The sequence below is a fragment of the Calcarisporiella thermophila genome (genome assembly GCF_041956535.1).
Source record: "Calcarisporiella thermophila strain CBS 279.70 unplaced genomic scaffold VTP21scaffold_27, whole genome shotgun sequence".
Classification (NCBI taxonomy): Eukaryota; Fungi; Calcarisporiellomycota; class Calcarisporiellomycetes; order Calcarisporiellales; family Calcarisporiellaceae; genus Calcarisporiella; species Calcarisporiella thermophila.
This window is the reverse complement of record NW_027192217.1, coordinates 105,793-119,700: the sequence shown is the minus strand read 5'-3', so window position 1 is coordinate 119,700 and position 13,908 is coordinate 105,793. Positions and strand designations below refer to the sequence as shown.

The 13,908-nt window shown below is 50.6% G+C and overlaps 7 protein-coding genes across 7 annotated transcripts; 3 read left to right on the top strand and 4 right to left on the bottom strand.

The window, feature by feature from the left end:
- Positions 1–225: 225 nt before the first annotated feature.
- VTP21DRAFT_6422 (uncharacterized protein) lies at positions 226–1,031 on the bottom strand (the record flags this gene model as incomplete). The annotated part of the gene is made up of 4 exons (XM_069397051.1): positions 226–312; positions 379–602; positions 665–741; positions 826–1,031. The coding sequence occupies 4 exons, from the start codon at positions 1,029–1,031 to the stop codon at positions 226–228; spliced, it is 594 nt and encodes a 197-aa protein (XP_069246937.1).
- A 214-nt stretch (positions 1,032–1,245) lies between these two features.
- VTP21DRAFT_6421 (uncharacterized protein) lies at positions 1,246–4,437 on the top strand (the record flags this gene model as incomplete). Its single annotated transcript, XM_069397050.1, has 1 exon — positions 1,246–4,437. One exon carries the CDS (start codon positions 1,246–1,248, stop codon positions 4,435–4,437), a length of 3,192 nt encoding a protein of 1,063 aa, XP_069246936.1.
- Positions 4,438–4,649: 212 nt separating this feature from the next.
- VTP21DRAFT_6420 (uncharacterized protein) lies at positions 4,650–5,880 on the bottom strand (the record flags this gene model as incomplete). Its single annotated transcript, XM_069397049.1, has 4 exons — positions 4,650–4,715; positions 4,779–5,608; positions 5,674–5,784; positions 5,847–5,880. The coding sequence occupies 4 exons, from the start codon at positions 5,878–5,880 to the stop codon at positions 4,650–4,652; spliced, it is 1,041 nt and encodes a 346-aa protein (XP_069246935.1).
- Positions 5,881–6,213: 333 nt separating this feature from the next.
- VTP21DRAFT_6419 (uncharacterized protein) lies at positions 6,214–11,644 on the top strand (the record flags this gene model as incomplete). Its single annotated transcript, XM_069397047.1, has 17 exons — positions 6,214–6,251; positions 6,322–6,454; positions 6,517–6,666; positions 6,735–6,894; positions 6,957–7,275; positions 7,344–7,443; positions 7,510–7,584; positions 7,683–7,820; positions 7,893–8,183; positions 8,249–8,578; positions 8,663–9,371; positions 9,450–9,763; positions 9,847–10,452; positions 10,535–10,690; positions 10,782–10,898; positions 11,025–11,191; positions 11,260–11,644. 17 exons carry the CDS (start codon positions 6,214–6,216, stop codon positions 11,642–11,644), a joined length of 4,188 nt encoding a protein of 1,395 aa, XP_069246934.1.
- A 413-nt stretch (positions 11,645–12,057) lies between these two features.
- On the top strand, positions 12,058–12,862 carry VTP21DRAFT_6418 (uncharacterized protein; the record flags this gene model as incomplete). The annotated part of the gene is made up of 3 exons (XM_069397046.1): positions 12,058–12,222; positions 12,271–12,382; positions 12,471–12,862. The coding sequence occupies 3 exons, from the start codon at positions 12,058–12,060 to the stop codon at positions 12,860–12,862; spliced, it is 669 nt and encodes a 222-aa protein (XP_069246933.1).
- Positions 12,863–13,058: 196 nt separating this feature from the next.
- Positions 13,059–13,376, bottom strand: VTP21DRAFT_6417 (uncharacterized protein; the record flags this gene model as incomplete). Its single annotated transcript, XM_069397045.1, has 1 exon — positions 13,059–13,376. The coding sequence occupies one exon, from the start codon at positions 13,374–13,376 to the stop codon at positions 13,059–13,061; it is 318 nt and encodes a 105-aa protein (XP_069246932.1).
- A 45-nt stretch (positions 13,377–13,421) lies between these two features.
- On the bottom strand, positions 13,422–13,811 carry VTP21DRAFT_6416 (uncharacterized protein; the record flags this gene model as incomplete). The annotated part of the gene is made up of 1 exon (XM_069397044.1): positions 13,422–13,811. One exon carries the CDS (start codon positions 13,809–13,811, stop codon positions 13,422–13,424), a length of 390 nt encoding a protein of 129 aa, XP_069246931.1.
- Positions 13,812–13,908: the final 97 nt, after the last annotated feature.

Below are 13,908 nucleotides of genomic sequence, written 5' to 3'. Positions count from 1 at the left end.
AAAATTTCAGAAATCGTCTATCCCACTTCGGTAACCAAAAATCGTCACGAAGAATAATTACATTTTTAGATAGGAGGCATTTATTAAGTATAGAAACAATAAAAAGATAAGCACGCGTGCAATAAACTCTCACATAGAATTGGGCTGCGTATTAAATTATAAGATGCAGAGGAATAATATCAAAAGGCATGCATAAGCTAATAAGTATCCATAAAATGAAAGGGGTCACGTCGCTTGGCCAGGTGTGTCAGCTCGAGCGGGGGTGCTAGATGCTCCTCCGTTCCCCTGATGCGTTTCGTAGAGGTGCTCCCACTAGGCACAGAGAGACAGCTTAGCAAACAAGAAAAATGAGGAAGAGAGGGCAGAGAGAAGAGTTACCAAGTAATTTTCTAGCAACTTCGAGTTTCTGATGTTCGCCTTGTATATGGCGTCAATGATATCCCCCACGAAAGGTATCAGCCCAAAAACGAAATCAATAAGCGAGTTTGTGTACATCTGTCGTATCAGGCTTCCGGGAAGCGGTGTCTCGCACTCCTTGGCCATCCGAATGGTGCCGACAGAGAGATAGAGAGTAATGCAGTCGCCCACAAAAGGAATGAGACCTAACAAGCACAAAGAATGAGCCAGATAAATACAGACAAAGGGAGCATGAGGGTAGACGTACCGATGAAAAAGTCGAGTCCAACCCTGCAGCAGCAGCAATTGAAACCCTCATCGAGCATATTAGCTCGCTTCTTTACCCTGAACAGTGGATATATAAGTGAACAGTCAGTTTTCCGAGCACCATCTAGCCAATTCTTCGAATAAAAAGCCATTGAATCTTACTTCTTCAACACCGCTTGGTCCTTAGCCGAGAGCTTTGGACCCACGTATTCTTTTCCATTATTCTTCTTGCGGAACCATTTTCTGAAGAACCGAGGCTCTTCAGGAGGAATGTACACCTTTGGCTCAGGCATGTCGGCCCAGCCCATTTTTCCCGCAGATTCACCCAGGACATGGGTAATCACCTTTTTGGCGAGGAAGCTTGTCATTGTGTTTTAGATGTAAAATGGTATGAAAAAGTGGGAAAGGGGCGAGAAGGTGCCATTTTTTATGGCGTTGCCAAGGTAGGAATTCATCTAGAAACCTCGGTGGAACCTTGTGGGATATGTTTGGGAAATCCGAGAGATGGCCGAAAAATAATAGCTACTTTGGAATCGCAAGGGCGCGTTCAACTCGACGCAAGCATCCGGCTTCAATTATCCTATGGAGAATACCCGTGATCCAATGTACAGGGATCAAAAGCCCCCATCCACGACAGTGAAATCCAAAATTTTCTCTCTCGCCGCGCTACTACTTTGGCTCACTTCACTTCACATTGGGGGGCTATTTCTTTTTACGCGCGGGTTTCTCCTCACTCGTCTAGAGTTGTCCAACAATAGCACATGCCACCATCTTCCCACCGGACAGCCTTCTCCCCACGGCTTGTTGGGCGAAGAGGCCTGCTGGTCGGCTCCTGCATACAAGAAAATGGTCATCCTGCTGATAGATGCACTGCGATTCGATTTTGTACACAACAAGGCGGAAGGAGAGGCACATTACCTCGGTAAACTGCCAATATTCGAGAGTCTGAGGCAAGAGAATCCTAACGGGGCATTCCTCTACGAATTTGTGGCCGATCCACCTACCACCACTCTCCAGCGTCTCAAAGCGCTGACTACGGGAACTCTGCCGACTTTTATTGACGCTGGCTCCAATTTTGCGGGCACGCAGATAGCCGAGGACAATCTGATCCACCAGCTTCGTGCACAGGGAAAGAGAGTTGCATTTATGGGCGATGACACTTGGGTGAAGCTATTTCCGCACAGTTTTGCTGAGAATTTCACCTTTCCCTTCGATTCTTTCAATGTGAACGATCTGCACACTGTCGACAATGGCGTCGACAAACATCTATGGCCTACCATGGAAGAAAATGGGGAATGGGATGTGCTCATTGGGCACTTCTTGGGGGTGGATCACTGTGGGCATCGGTACGGGCCAAATCATCCCGAAATGGCCCAAAAATTGACTCAAATGAACGTATTGATTGAGAAGGTTGTGCAGCGGATGGACGAGGACACATTGTTGGTGGTCATGGGCGACCACGGGATGGACCCCAAGGGAGATCACGGTGGCGATAGCGATCTTGAGGTACGCTCGGCTCTTTTCATGTATAGCAAGAAAGGATCGGGCGAGGATTACAGCCGGCAAGAAGCAGAGATACTCCGTGCTGCAGAGGCAGTGGTGGACCTCGAGATGGGCGAGTCCTGGAGCTCGTATAGCGGATGGTTTAAGGATTTCCGCTCTATTCCGCAGATCGATCTGGTCCCCACGCTTTCTCTTCTAATGGGCGTTCCCATCCCATTTAATAGTCTGGGGGCGGTTATTCCCGAAGTCATTTACCGTAACATGGCTGGAAATCCCGTCGAAAAATTACGCGGGCTGATTGAATCGGTGCGCCTCAACAGTCATCAAGTATACGAATATGCCCGAGCTTATGCGAAACAGCAGCCGAATGCTGAACTGGCTGTCAGATTGGGGAAAAGATTTGAGGATCTGTATAAGGATGCCGAGACGCAATATATGAATATTGCCTCAAAAGGCAAGGATGAGGTGCAGGACGAGCTGCTGCGGGTATTCGCCCTCTATATGAAGTTTTTGCGAGTGGTGCTATTAGAATGCCGGAAGATCTGGGCTCAGTTTGATATTCCATATATGTTAGCCGGAGCAAGTATCTTGGTTTTGAGCTGTGCGTGTATTGGGACATACCTGCTCCGGTGGGGCAAATTGAGCGATGCGAATGAAAGAACGACCAGACGCTTAGGCGTTGGGGCAGCCGTGGGGGCAGCCATTGGAGGCGTAGCTTGTTTGATCAAACTCTCTGGCATGGAGTTTTCTTGGTTGGATGGGATTGTTTTTGGGGGATCATACGGAAGCATCATTGCTTTCTTGCATGCCCAGGCCTCCGCTGGCAAAATGAATTGGCAGTGGAGGATCCCGTCTTTCGACACTGCGCTCTCTCTCATCTTCATAGTGGCTCACGCTCTTTTTTTCACGTCCAACTCCTTCACTGTGTTCGAAGACCGCTTAGTAGTTGGAATGTTGCAGACACTGGGACTAGTCACGATTTTCCGTGGTCTAGGTGCGAAAAATCCCTCGGCGCGATGGAGAATGGTTGGTTTTGCTTTGCTATGGATGGTCCTGGTGAGAATCAGTTCCACCTCCACCGTGTGCCGAGAGGAGCAGCTCCCCTACTGCGAACAAACCTTCTACGCTTCCTCAACCTCTTCCATTAGCTCCGAGCTGACGCTGATCGTCCTCACCGCCTCCGCTTTCCTCCTCCCATTTGCACTGCGGATGGCGGAGAATGCCACGCGAAATTATTACGGTTTTGCTCCGCTCTGGATTGGTTGGGGCCTGCGCGGAGGCTTGTTGCTTGGCGCGGCGTACTGGATCCTGGATGCTGCCGGAGAAGATCCTTGGCAGGTGACCTTGAAGAACATGCTGGTTCGGCTGGCGTTTGGCTTGGGGCTTGTCGTTGGTCCAAGTGGATGGTGGACCAACCCGGTGTGCTTGGATTTCGAGATGTTCTTGCAAAAGGCAGACCGGGCTGGATCCGTGAATTCGGGTCGAAAAAGGGGCGTGAAAACGCAACTACAGCAGCAACCTCAACGCACAATGCTTATCTTGGGATATGCCAACGCATTTGGATCAAGCTACCTGCTTTACCTGTCGATTGTATATCTCATCATATCTCTGACCCAGTTTCCCAGCGGTAGTGTGATTCTTGCGGTTGGAATGTGCCAACTGCTGTGTCTTCTCGAGATCTCGGATGCTAAAGGCGATGCAGAGGTGGTGCCGGGCCCCAGCGAGGCAAAGAACACGTCAAAAGAAAGCGAGGTAGAAATGCAAGTCCGTGGACCGAGCTTGACGGTGCTCGAAGTCACGGCAATGTATTTGCTTGCTATGCATCATTTCTTTGCTACTGGCCACCAGGCGACCATACCCTCCCTCCAGTGGAAGAGTAGTTTCATTGGGCTGTCTAGTCTCAATTTCCTTTTCAGCACCCCTCTCATTGTGCTCAACACCCTGGGCTCACACGTCTTTTTCGCGGTTGCTCTCCCGCTGCTAGTCCTCTGGAAGACTTCGCCCATCAATAAACAACCGTTTTTACACCTTCTGACGAAGGCCAGCCTCTGGTATATCCTATATGCGACGGTAAACACAACAAGTGCGACTATTTGGGCAGCTTACTTCAGAAGGCACTTAATGGTGTGGAAGGTGTTTGCGCCTCGCTTTATGTGTGGTGGCTTCACGTTGCTGGCAGCCGATGTGGGGTTAGCGGTGGTGGGGCTTGCACTGGGTGTACGGAAGGTGCTCCACGATATCGGGGAGGTGTTCTCAATTACCTATGACTAGATATTGCAATTTTTTTTTGTTTTGTTTTGTAGATCCCTTCAAACTCAACTCTTAGAAGTATTTTAAATTATCTTTTTCTTTTCCTGGAGCTGATTTTTTTTTCCATCAAGGTGTAAATATAAAATTGATCGTGTTTGTTTCTTCTTCTTTTTGATGAGATGATACAGATGACAAGGGGTATATCCTATTAAAACTTTATTTACTGAGTTTCTTTATGCTGTTCTCTTGGCCTTTTCCTGAAAATACTCGTCAATTTTCTTGAGTTGGTTCGAGCAAGTCTAGAGGAAGATTAAGTTAGCTCCATAAAACAAAGGAAGGGCTTTCAAGCATTATGAGAGTACCTCAAACCATGGTTTGTGCTCCTCTTCCGCAAGTTCAGTCGCAACTTTGATTACCCCGGATGCGGTGCTCACAAATTCCTCGACGAGCTCCGCAAGCTTATCATCACTCGGGATTTCATCCACATACCCTGCAATCTCATCCACTCTATCACATAGCCGCTCGCTTAGCTCGCACGACTGATCCAGCAACTCAATCTCTTTCTGTCGTCGCTTGCCAACAATGCTGCGGGTTTGTATTTTCTTCAGCAGCATTCGTGTAATTTTGAGGAGGGCTGCACACCTCTTGGCCGTCTCCATCTCTTCTTTAGTAAGAGCCCTGGATTCGCCCAGCACGTCTTCCCACCCATCTCCTTCCTCCTCGTCTGCTTCTTCTTCCGCTTCTTCTGCTTGCTGAGAGTCCTCCTTCTCCTTAATTGCAGTTTCAAGCTCATGCATGGCGTCCTCCACTGTTTCGATCATCCCTCTCCATCGCTTCATAACGGCCTCTGAGTTCTCTTCGCTAAGGGCCTTGAACACATCACAGGCATGCCAAACCTGCCCAGCCGACATCAGATAACTATTTTTCTTTTTGCCAGTATCGACCGCGTGCTCGCCAAGAAACGAGTTACATAGCTGGACCACACCGCCTAAGATGTCTTCCGTTGCTCTCTTCACCTCGAGAATATAGATGCGACCTGCCCACCTAGGAATAGCACTAATGAGCCCAGCTATTCTTAATAGTGTTGTTCCTAGGGCTTCGATCATGGGTATGGCGGTGTCTGCAGCACAAGGGGGCTTGCAGGCTATGGCCAGTTTTGTCGCGTCATTGGAGAGAATCATCCCGAGTTTCTCTGTAATTAAAGTGGCGCGAGCAGTTAGAAACAGAAGAAGGCAAAGAGCCATGGGTAGGAAGTACCAAGATTGTCTTTAAATGCCTTCCCGTCAAACGCTTCGGTGTCGAGTACGGGCGGGTTGTATAGCTCTTTAATATAGCCTAGCGTCATCTCGGCCAACGCTCTTAATTTGGCTATGAATCAAAAGGCAGTCAGATCGTATACCTAAAGGGACGTAAGAAGAAGTGTATGGAACCTCGGACTTCTGGTATATCTTTAGCAGCCGACATCCTCGTTATTGCTGCTGAGTTCACTCCAGAGAAAAATAGCAGTAGCTGTCAAACTGGACAACAAAGATATGAAATACAAAGAACAGTCCTCCTGTGTGTGACGATTTTTCACGTAGCGTAAATAAAATCGATTCGAAACACGTTGCCATAAGCTGATACTCGTACTCAATAGAAAGACACAATATTTGCATTAGGTTCCATCGCCCAATTTCTTCCTTCCGCATTCTCCTCCTTTTGTCGCCCCATCACTAGAATATCTTAAATATCATCACGGGGTGCTATTCCCCTCTTTCCTTTGATTGATTCTTGCCGCCATTCAAGAGTAACTTCATAATGAAGGAACAAGTTTCTAAGAGTACACCCAAGAAAATGTGAATATCCAATCTACTCTCCTAGCTCCAACCAGCCGTAGTAAATCCATTTTCTTTTTTTTTCCCGTAGTAAATACATCCAATTCGGCGTCCTTTCGCCCCAGGACGTAGTGAAATCCTCTGAGCTCGAAGTTACACACCGCGATCTCTACCAATTACCGGAGCGGACGCCAGTCAAACATGGTGTACTCGATTTGCGATTGGTAACTCGAACTCAAATCGCATATTTAGGGCGCATCTGTTGACGAATTTTACCTTGATGTAGGGAACATCGGACAAAGGTGGATTCTGCGAGACATGTGGACTGAAGATGGCCGAATGTGTTGGCCATTTTGGGCACATTAAATTGGTACTGCCTGCATTCCACGTTGGGTATTTCAGGGCCATCATTGTGATTTTGCAAAACATTTGCAAGGTAGACTATTTCTTGTATTTCATTTTTTATTTGGAGTGAAATAGCCTAATGATGTTGCTTGACATTAGACATGTAGTCGAGTCATGCTGGAGGAGGAAGATCGCCGCGTCTATCTCAAGCGTTTACGCGCCCCCCGTCTCGAAAATATGCAGCGGCGTACAATTGCAAAGGCGGTGAACGACAAATGCAAAAAAGTGGTACACTGCCCGTACTGCGGTGCAACTAATGGTATGGACGCTAAATCTCTTCGTAACTAGTGACGCTTCAATTCATCTTGTCATTTCACCTAGGCACGGTTAAAAAGGTCGGCCCCCTCAAAATCATTCACGAAAAGTTCCGAGCAAAAAAGACCGCTCCCGAGCAGGAGGCTTTTAGAGCGACCTTCAACACAGCAGTCTCGCTTACTCCCGAGCTCAAGACTCATCTGTCAAAAGCTCAAGAAGACCTCAACCCTCTAAAAGTTCTGCAGCTCTTCCAAAATATCTCCAACGAGGACGCCGAATTGCTTGGGCTCGACCCTGAGCACGGACGACCTGAACTGTATATATGGCAATATGTGCCTGTGCCTCCGGTGCCGATTCGTCCGTCGGTCGCGCAAGACGGTGCAAGGTATACTATTGACGAATTGCCGCCAATATGAATGGTTGAACATTGAATTGCTGATGCATTTTCGATAGCACGGAGGATGACTTGACGGCAAAACTCACAGAAATCATCTTTACCAATGCGCTCATCAAAACCGGGCTAGATAAGGGAGTGACGATAAATAGTTTAATGGTATTTTGTGTGCCTCCTTTTAACGCCAAAGAGACGGTGGACTAAGCCTCTGATTGTGGTACTTAGGAACAATGGGAGTTTTTACAGCTCTCCATTGCAATGTATATTAATAGCGAGCTTCCTGGTGTGTCGTTAGCCACTGTAAATATCACTCCTGGATGTTTAAATCCCCACTTCGTGTTTACAGGGTCGACTTAACTTGAATTTTATTTCTATTTTTCCTCCTCCCTCCCCCTTAGACCGGAAAGCCAATTCGTGGCCTATGCCAGCGATTAAAGGGTAAACAGGGCCGTTTCCGTGGAAACTTGTCGGGAAAGCGTGTCGACTTTTCCGGCCGTACGGTTATTTCCCCCGACCCCAACATGCGTATTGATCAGGTAACTTTTGACAAGCCATTTTTGGGAGAGGCATGGATTTCGAAATGGTAACAAACTCTGGATCATTGCTAGGTGGCCGTTCCAGATAGGGTTGCGAAAATTCTGACTTATCCGGAGCGAGTCTTTGAACATAACATTGAGCGGTTGCGCAAGTATGTACGCAACGGGCCAGACGTGCACCCGGGAGCCAACTATGTGCAGTCCGGGAATGGATTCAAGAAGTATCTAAAGATTGCCAACCGAGAGGCCGCCGCCGCTGATCTAAAGATAGGCGACATTGTGGAGCGCCATTTGATGGATGGAGATGTGGTTCTCTTCAACCGTCAGCCGTCGCTCCACCGAATGAGTATCATGGCGCACTTTGTAAGTAGCACTTGTAATTCCTACGCAACGTATTGGATCATCTAATGCCGCCTCTTTCTCCGCAGGCCAAAGTCATGCCATGGCGCACCTTCCGCTTCAATGTGTGCTGCTGTGCCCCCTACAACGCGGACTTTGATGGAGACGAGATGAATCTGCACCTTCCTCAAACCGAGGAAGCGCGTGCAGAAGCCATCAACCTGATGGGCATTAAAAACAATCTTGTCACCCCCAAGAACGGTGAGCCTTTGATTGCCGCGACCCAGGATTTCATCACGTCGTCCTTTTTGATTTCGAAGAAAGGCAACTTCTACACTCGAGCACAGTTCGTCCAGATCTGCTCCTATTTGGGGGACGCAGAGTTGAAGATCGACCTTCCCCCGCCCGCCATCTTAAAGGTAGGCCTTCATTGCGTAGCATTTTATTCTCTTCTTGTTCCCCAGGCAGCTAAACAAATCCGATGGAATTCATTTCTGGCGTAGCCTGTTCAACTGTGGACGGGGAAGCAGATTTTCAACGTGCTGATCCGGCCTAACAAGAAATCGCCCGTGATCATCAATCTTGACACAAAGACGAAATCGTTTAAGAAGCGCGACGGTAGGATGCGGGAGCTGTGCCCAGAGGACGGCTGGCTCGTGATCTACAACAGCGAGCTCCTCTGCGGAGTGGTCGACAAATCCATCGTTGGAGAAGGGAAAAACTCGATCTTCTATGCCGTCCTGAAGGACTATGGGTCGATCGAGGCCGCGCTGTGTATGAATCGGCTGGCCAAACTGTGTGCGCGTTTCTTGGCCAACCACGGGTTCTCCATTGGCATCAACGATGTGCAGTCTGGCGAGAAGCTGCTTGCGCTCAAGGATGATCGTGTGGAGGGCGCGTACTCGAGGGTCGACGAGCTGATCCACCAATCGAAGACGGGGCAGCTCGAGAACATGCCGGGTATGGACCAGGAGCAGACGCTTGAGTCGGAGATTTCGGGTGTCTTGTCGAAGGTGCGTGAGGAGCTGGGTCAGGTGTGCATGACGGAATTGAGCAGACACAACGCGCCCCTTATCATGGCGGCATGCGGTAGCAAAGGTTCCGTCCTTAACGTGTGTCAGATGGTGGCTTGTGTCGGGCAGCAGATTATCAGTGGCAAGCGTATTCCGGATGGGTTCGAGGACCGTTCGCTTCCGCACTTTTTGAAACACTGTAAGATTGGCTCCGGGTGCTTGTTTGCCTCAGCTTTACTGACTTTTTTTTTCCCTTGATCTCCTCTGACGTGTTCAGCCAAAATCCCTCCGGCCAAGGGTTTTGTGCGTAACAGCTTCTATTCTGGCCTCTCCCCGACCGAATTCTTCTTCCATGCTGTGTCTGGTCGTGAGGGTTTGGTGGACACGGCGGTCAAAACGGCAGAGACAGGGTATATGCAGCGCCGGTTGATGAAGGCTCTCGAGGACTTGACGGCGCACTACGATACCACCGTGCGAAACTCCACGGGCGGCATTGTCCAGTTCACCTATGGGAGTGACAATCTCGATCCGTGTACGCTGGAGGGCGATGGGCAGCCGGTGAACTTCCTCAAGAACTTGAGGAATGCGAAGGTGAGTCGGATTGCTCTTTATCTACGCCAGCCCGTGCCTTTCAAACGCCATCATGCTCACTTGCTTTTATTTTTCCCCACTAGCATATGCACCCTCGTCGTGATGAGCCGGCCCTCAAGCCGTGGCAAATCGCCAAGATCACCCATGAGGAACTCTCGCAGCCCCGGTTCCAAAAGCTTTGCACCTCTGGGTTCCTAGAGTCGCTGGAAGCCTTCATCCGCGAGGAGCTTGTCGATAAGATTGCCTCCACAAGAGAGGCGTATGGGCTGTATCCGGAGATCGAGGAGCCACCGGAGGAGCACCAGGAGGTGGATCTGGACGTGGCGGCAGATGAGGCTGCGCTTGCCATTGTGAACAACAAGGTTTCGATCACAGAGGTTCAGCTGCGCGCCTTCCTCAACCACTGCCACCGGAAGTACCAGAAGGCGTTGACCGAGCCTGGAACAGCCGTGGGAGCGGTTGGAGCACAGTCAATTGGTGAACCGGGCACGCAGATGACGCTGAAAACGTTCCATTTTGCCGGTGTAGCCAGTATGAACATCACGCTTGGTGTGCCGCGTATCAAGGAGATCATCAACGCGTCCAAACTGATCAGTACCCCGCTTATCACCTGTAAATTGGCGTGCGCCGACGAGATCCAGGCCTCGCGAATTGTGAAGGGCCGAGTGGAGAAAACCTTGCTTGGTGATGTGAGTAGTGCGTGGGCAAGCTTGTACTGTGAATGCCTTGCTGACAATGTGCTCCTTTTTTTTTCATCTTTTCTCCCCGCAGATCGCAGAATATATCGAAGAGGTTTACCGGCCGGACGAGAGCTACCTCAGCGTGAAGATCGACATGGAGGCCATCAAGAAGCTGCAGCTGGAAATCTCCCTCTACGACATTGCGTCTGCGATTATGTTTGCGCCCAAACTTAAGATCGGCGAAGGGGTAAGCCGAATTGCATTTTATGCTGCCTACACCATGCGGTGGTTTTCTGGCACTCGTTTCCTACCCCTTTCTCATCCTCTTCCCTCTATAGAATGTGCACACGATCAAGCCCGATAAAATCAAGGTGTACGCCTCCTCCAAAGACGGCAAAGATGCCTACTACAATCTACAGGCCCTCAAGCGAGTCCTGCCTAACATTCTTGTCAAGGTAAATTTCCTATTGCGTGGGTGGGAAAATATATATATATATATATATTCCGGAGCGCCCCCTTCCAACTGTTCCCCTATCTAACTCTGCATGGGTTTGCCCCCTCCCGCCAAACCCTCTTTCTAGGGTATTGCTAGCGTCAATCGTGGTGTTATTAACCAGCGTGACAAAGAATTGGTCTTTGAGGGGTATGGGCTCAAGGAGGTGATGGGGATTGAAGGGATTATCGGAACGCAAACAACCTCCAACCACGTCATGGAGGTGGTTAAAGTTTTGGGTATCGAGGCAGCAAGGTAAGAACACCGTATTTATTTTAGCCCCTCCGACTCCACTGCTAACCGCCTATATGGATGCTTTGTAGAGCCACCATCATCAATGAGATTAAGAATGTTATGGACAAGCACAACATGACCGTCGATCCTCGCCACATCATGTTGCTTGCCGACGTGATGACCTACAAGGGAGAGGTGCTTGGTGTGACGCGATTTGGTGTTGCGAGAATGAAGGACAGCGTGCTCATGCTTGCCTCCTTCGAGAAGACCACGGACCATTTGTTCGACGCCGCGTTCTACGGGAAGAAGGACCCGATCGAGGGCGTCAGTGAATGCATCATCATGGGCATTCCCATGCCCACAGGAACAGGGTTGTTCAAGATGCTCCACGGCAGCGACACTGGCGATCGAATTCCCCCGCCGCGAAAGCTGCTGTTTGATGATCCCGCCTTGCATGCACCACTAGTCTTTTAGTCGCACCGCCACCCCCCTCTGCCATTGCCCTTTCAAGTTTCTTTTGATATGTTATTCTATTTCTTTTTCTCGCCCTTTTTCCCCCTCATATGACACAGCCAAATTTTTTCATTTAATTAATTAAAAATTGACCATATTTTTTTGGAATCGACATTTTTTCTCCAATGGCGCCTCTTCTCGAGCTCTATTTGGCACTCCGGGCAAAGCACGCCGTATTGGCAGGATAACGGGGTTTCAGACGGTCTAATTCGTTTAGTAATTTGTAACCTTGAGTACTCGCTAATATAATCTCCCCGCCTCCGCTTATTTTTAAACCTTTTTCATATCGATGCCCCGCACGGCGGGCACTAGGCCTTAAAAGTTTCCCCGCAAAAGTTCATCGCCCGCCCGATTTAACTATTGCCCTGAGCGTAATGGCTCGTTTCAGGCCGAACCTTGGCCCGTTTGAGCCCATGCCTGCACGCAAGGGGGGGGGGAGGGGCCGCGCCGCTTCCCATGCCAACTACAACGCCGTTTTTTCACCGGCAAAAAACCAAAAGAGACTGGCAGAACGCCCAATCCTTGCCCCGCGAGGGAGAGTACGGCAAGAGTCTATTTCTCCACACACCTCGTGCCTCCGCCCGTAGCAAAAGTGCTTTGCGCCGACCATTGGCGGGCACAGATCGCACGCAGCCATGGGCCTAGTTTGGCTAGGTTTATGGGACGGGGCAGTGGCAGAGATGCGGAAATGCGGAGAAAGTAGGAGAGATAAACGCTCGATGGCGGCCGTAATATTCACGAGAGAAAGAAAGAGGCGGGAGCTGCGGCGGGGGCAATACCGCGGTAGGAATGCAATTCGAGGGGGAAGGGGAGGAGGAGGAGGAGGAGGGAGGGGCGGATTCCACGCTCCACATCAATGAGCATGAGTGGCGAAAATATGCTTTTATGGCACAAGCAAAGCATAAAATATTGACACCACCTCTATCAGGATTGGAACACAGCCATCCTGGCTTCGGGCACGCACAGGCATCCAAGGCTGCCTCCGCGAGGAGCAGCGGCCCACGGGGCCAGGCAAGCTTCGCCGTGGCGAGCGACGCCGCGCGCCGTCCTCGGGGCGTGCGGGGAAGCCCCGCGGCGCAGCTGAGGCGCAGGGGAGAGGGCGTGGGGAGCAGGAGGCGGCCGGGCAGCTTTCAGGACACAGAGCCATCAGCAGGGGCTATTTTCATATGCTTAGATTAAGTTTGTTATCAAGATTGGATGCAGCGTCATGGGGAGCTTTTCCCGTTTCTGCAACGCGCTCCTCTCCTCTCGCCAACCTTAACGTTGCGCGCCCTTGCAAATGAAAGCTAGCTTGCGGGGGGAATCAGAAGCAGGGCTCGCAGAAGCGCAGCCGACGAGGCCGCAGCCGCTAAAAATAGGCCAAGCGCGCAGGGGATCAGGCATAGAGTTGCGCCCGGAACCTTAATGCGGCCGTGGGGCGGGCGGGCGCAAGGGCCTGAGCCGGCGCGCTCGCGAGGCCTCGGGGCTTTCGAGAAGCCTGGTGCTTAGGAGCCCGTGACACGGCCTCCGCGGTAAATTGCAAATAAACACGGTGGCACCGTGTTCCAAAAGCAGCAGGGCGCGCAGCCAACGGGAGCGGGCGCGGAGTTGCAACGGCGGTTTTCCTGTGAATTTTACCGGTAATAATCAGAGGGCGAATCGAACTCCGTGTGGGGGGTTTCACACGCGGTTGCAGAGAATCGGAAGCGTACATGCACGACGCTGGAGCGAATGCGCGCTCCCGAGATAGAACAGAGAATTACGCTTTTGAAGTATATTGCCCGGGCAGAAGCGAATTTATTGCTGCCCCGCTCGCGCCCCCAACTCTCTTTTCCTCTCCTTTCCCTTTTCTCTGCCTCTCCTCCCCCGTCTTCTCTCCCCCGTTCCTTTCTCGCCCGCGACCCGGCGCTCCCCCCCTCCCCACGCTCCCGCCCGGCTCGTTAATGAGTATCTGTCCCGCCCAGCGTTGAAACCGCAAGCGATCTCCGCATTCCATACCGCCAGCATTCCCATTCCTCAAGGCCCCGATCCTCGCGCAAGAGAATCCCCGCCGCTTAACTAAGCCCTTGCCTGTGAAGAATAGGGGGACGCTGTCTGCCCTGCCCCGCGCTTTCTCCGTAGCTTCATTCTCAGCAGAGCACTGCCGCATCGCTCTCCATCCATCCACTAATACTCCACCAGTAGTAATCCCAACCTCCCCTCCCTAATCATAAGAATAGTAGTAGTAGTAGTAGTAATAATAGTAA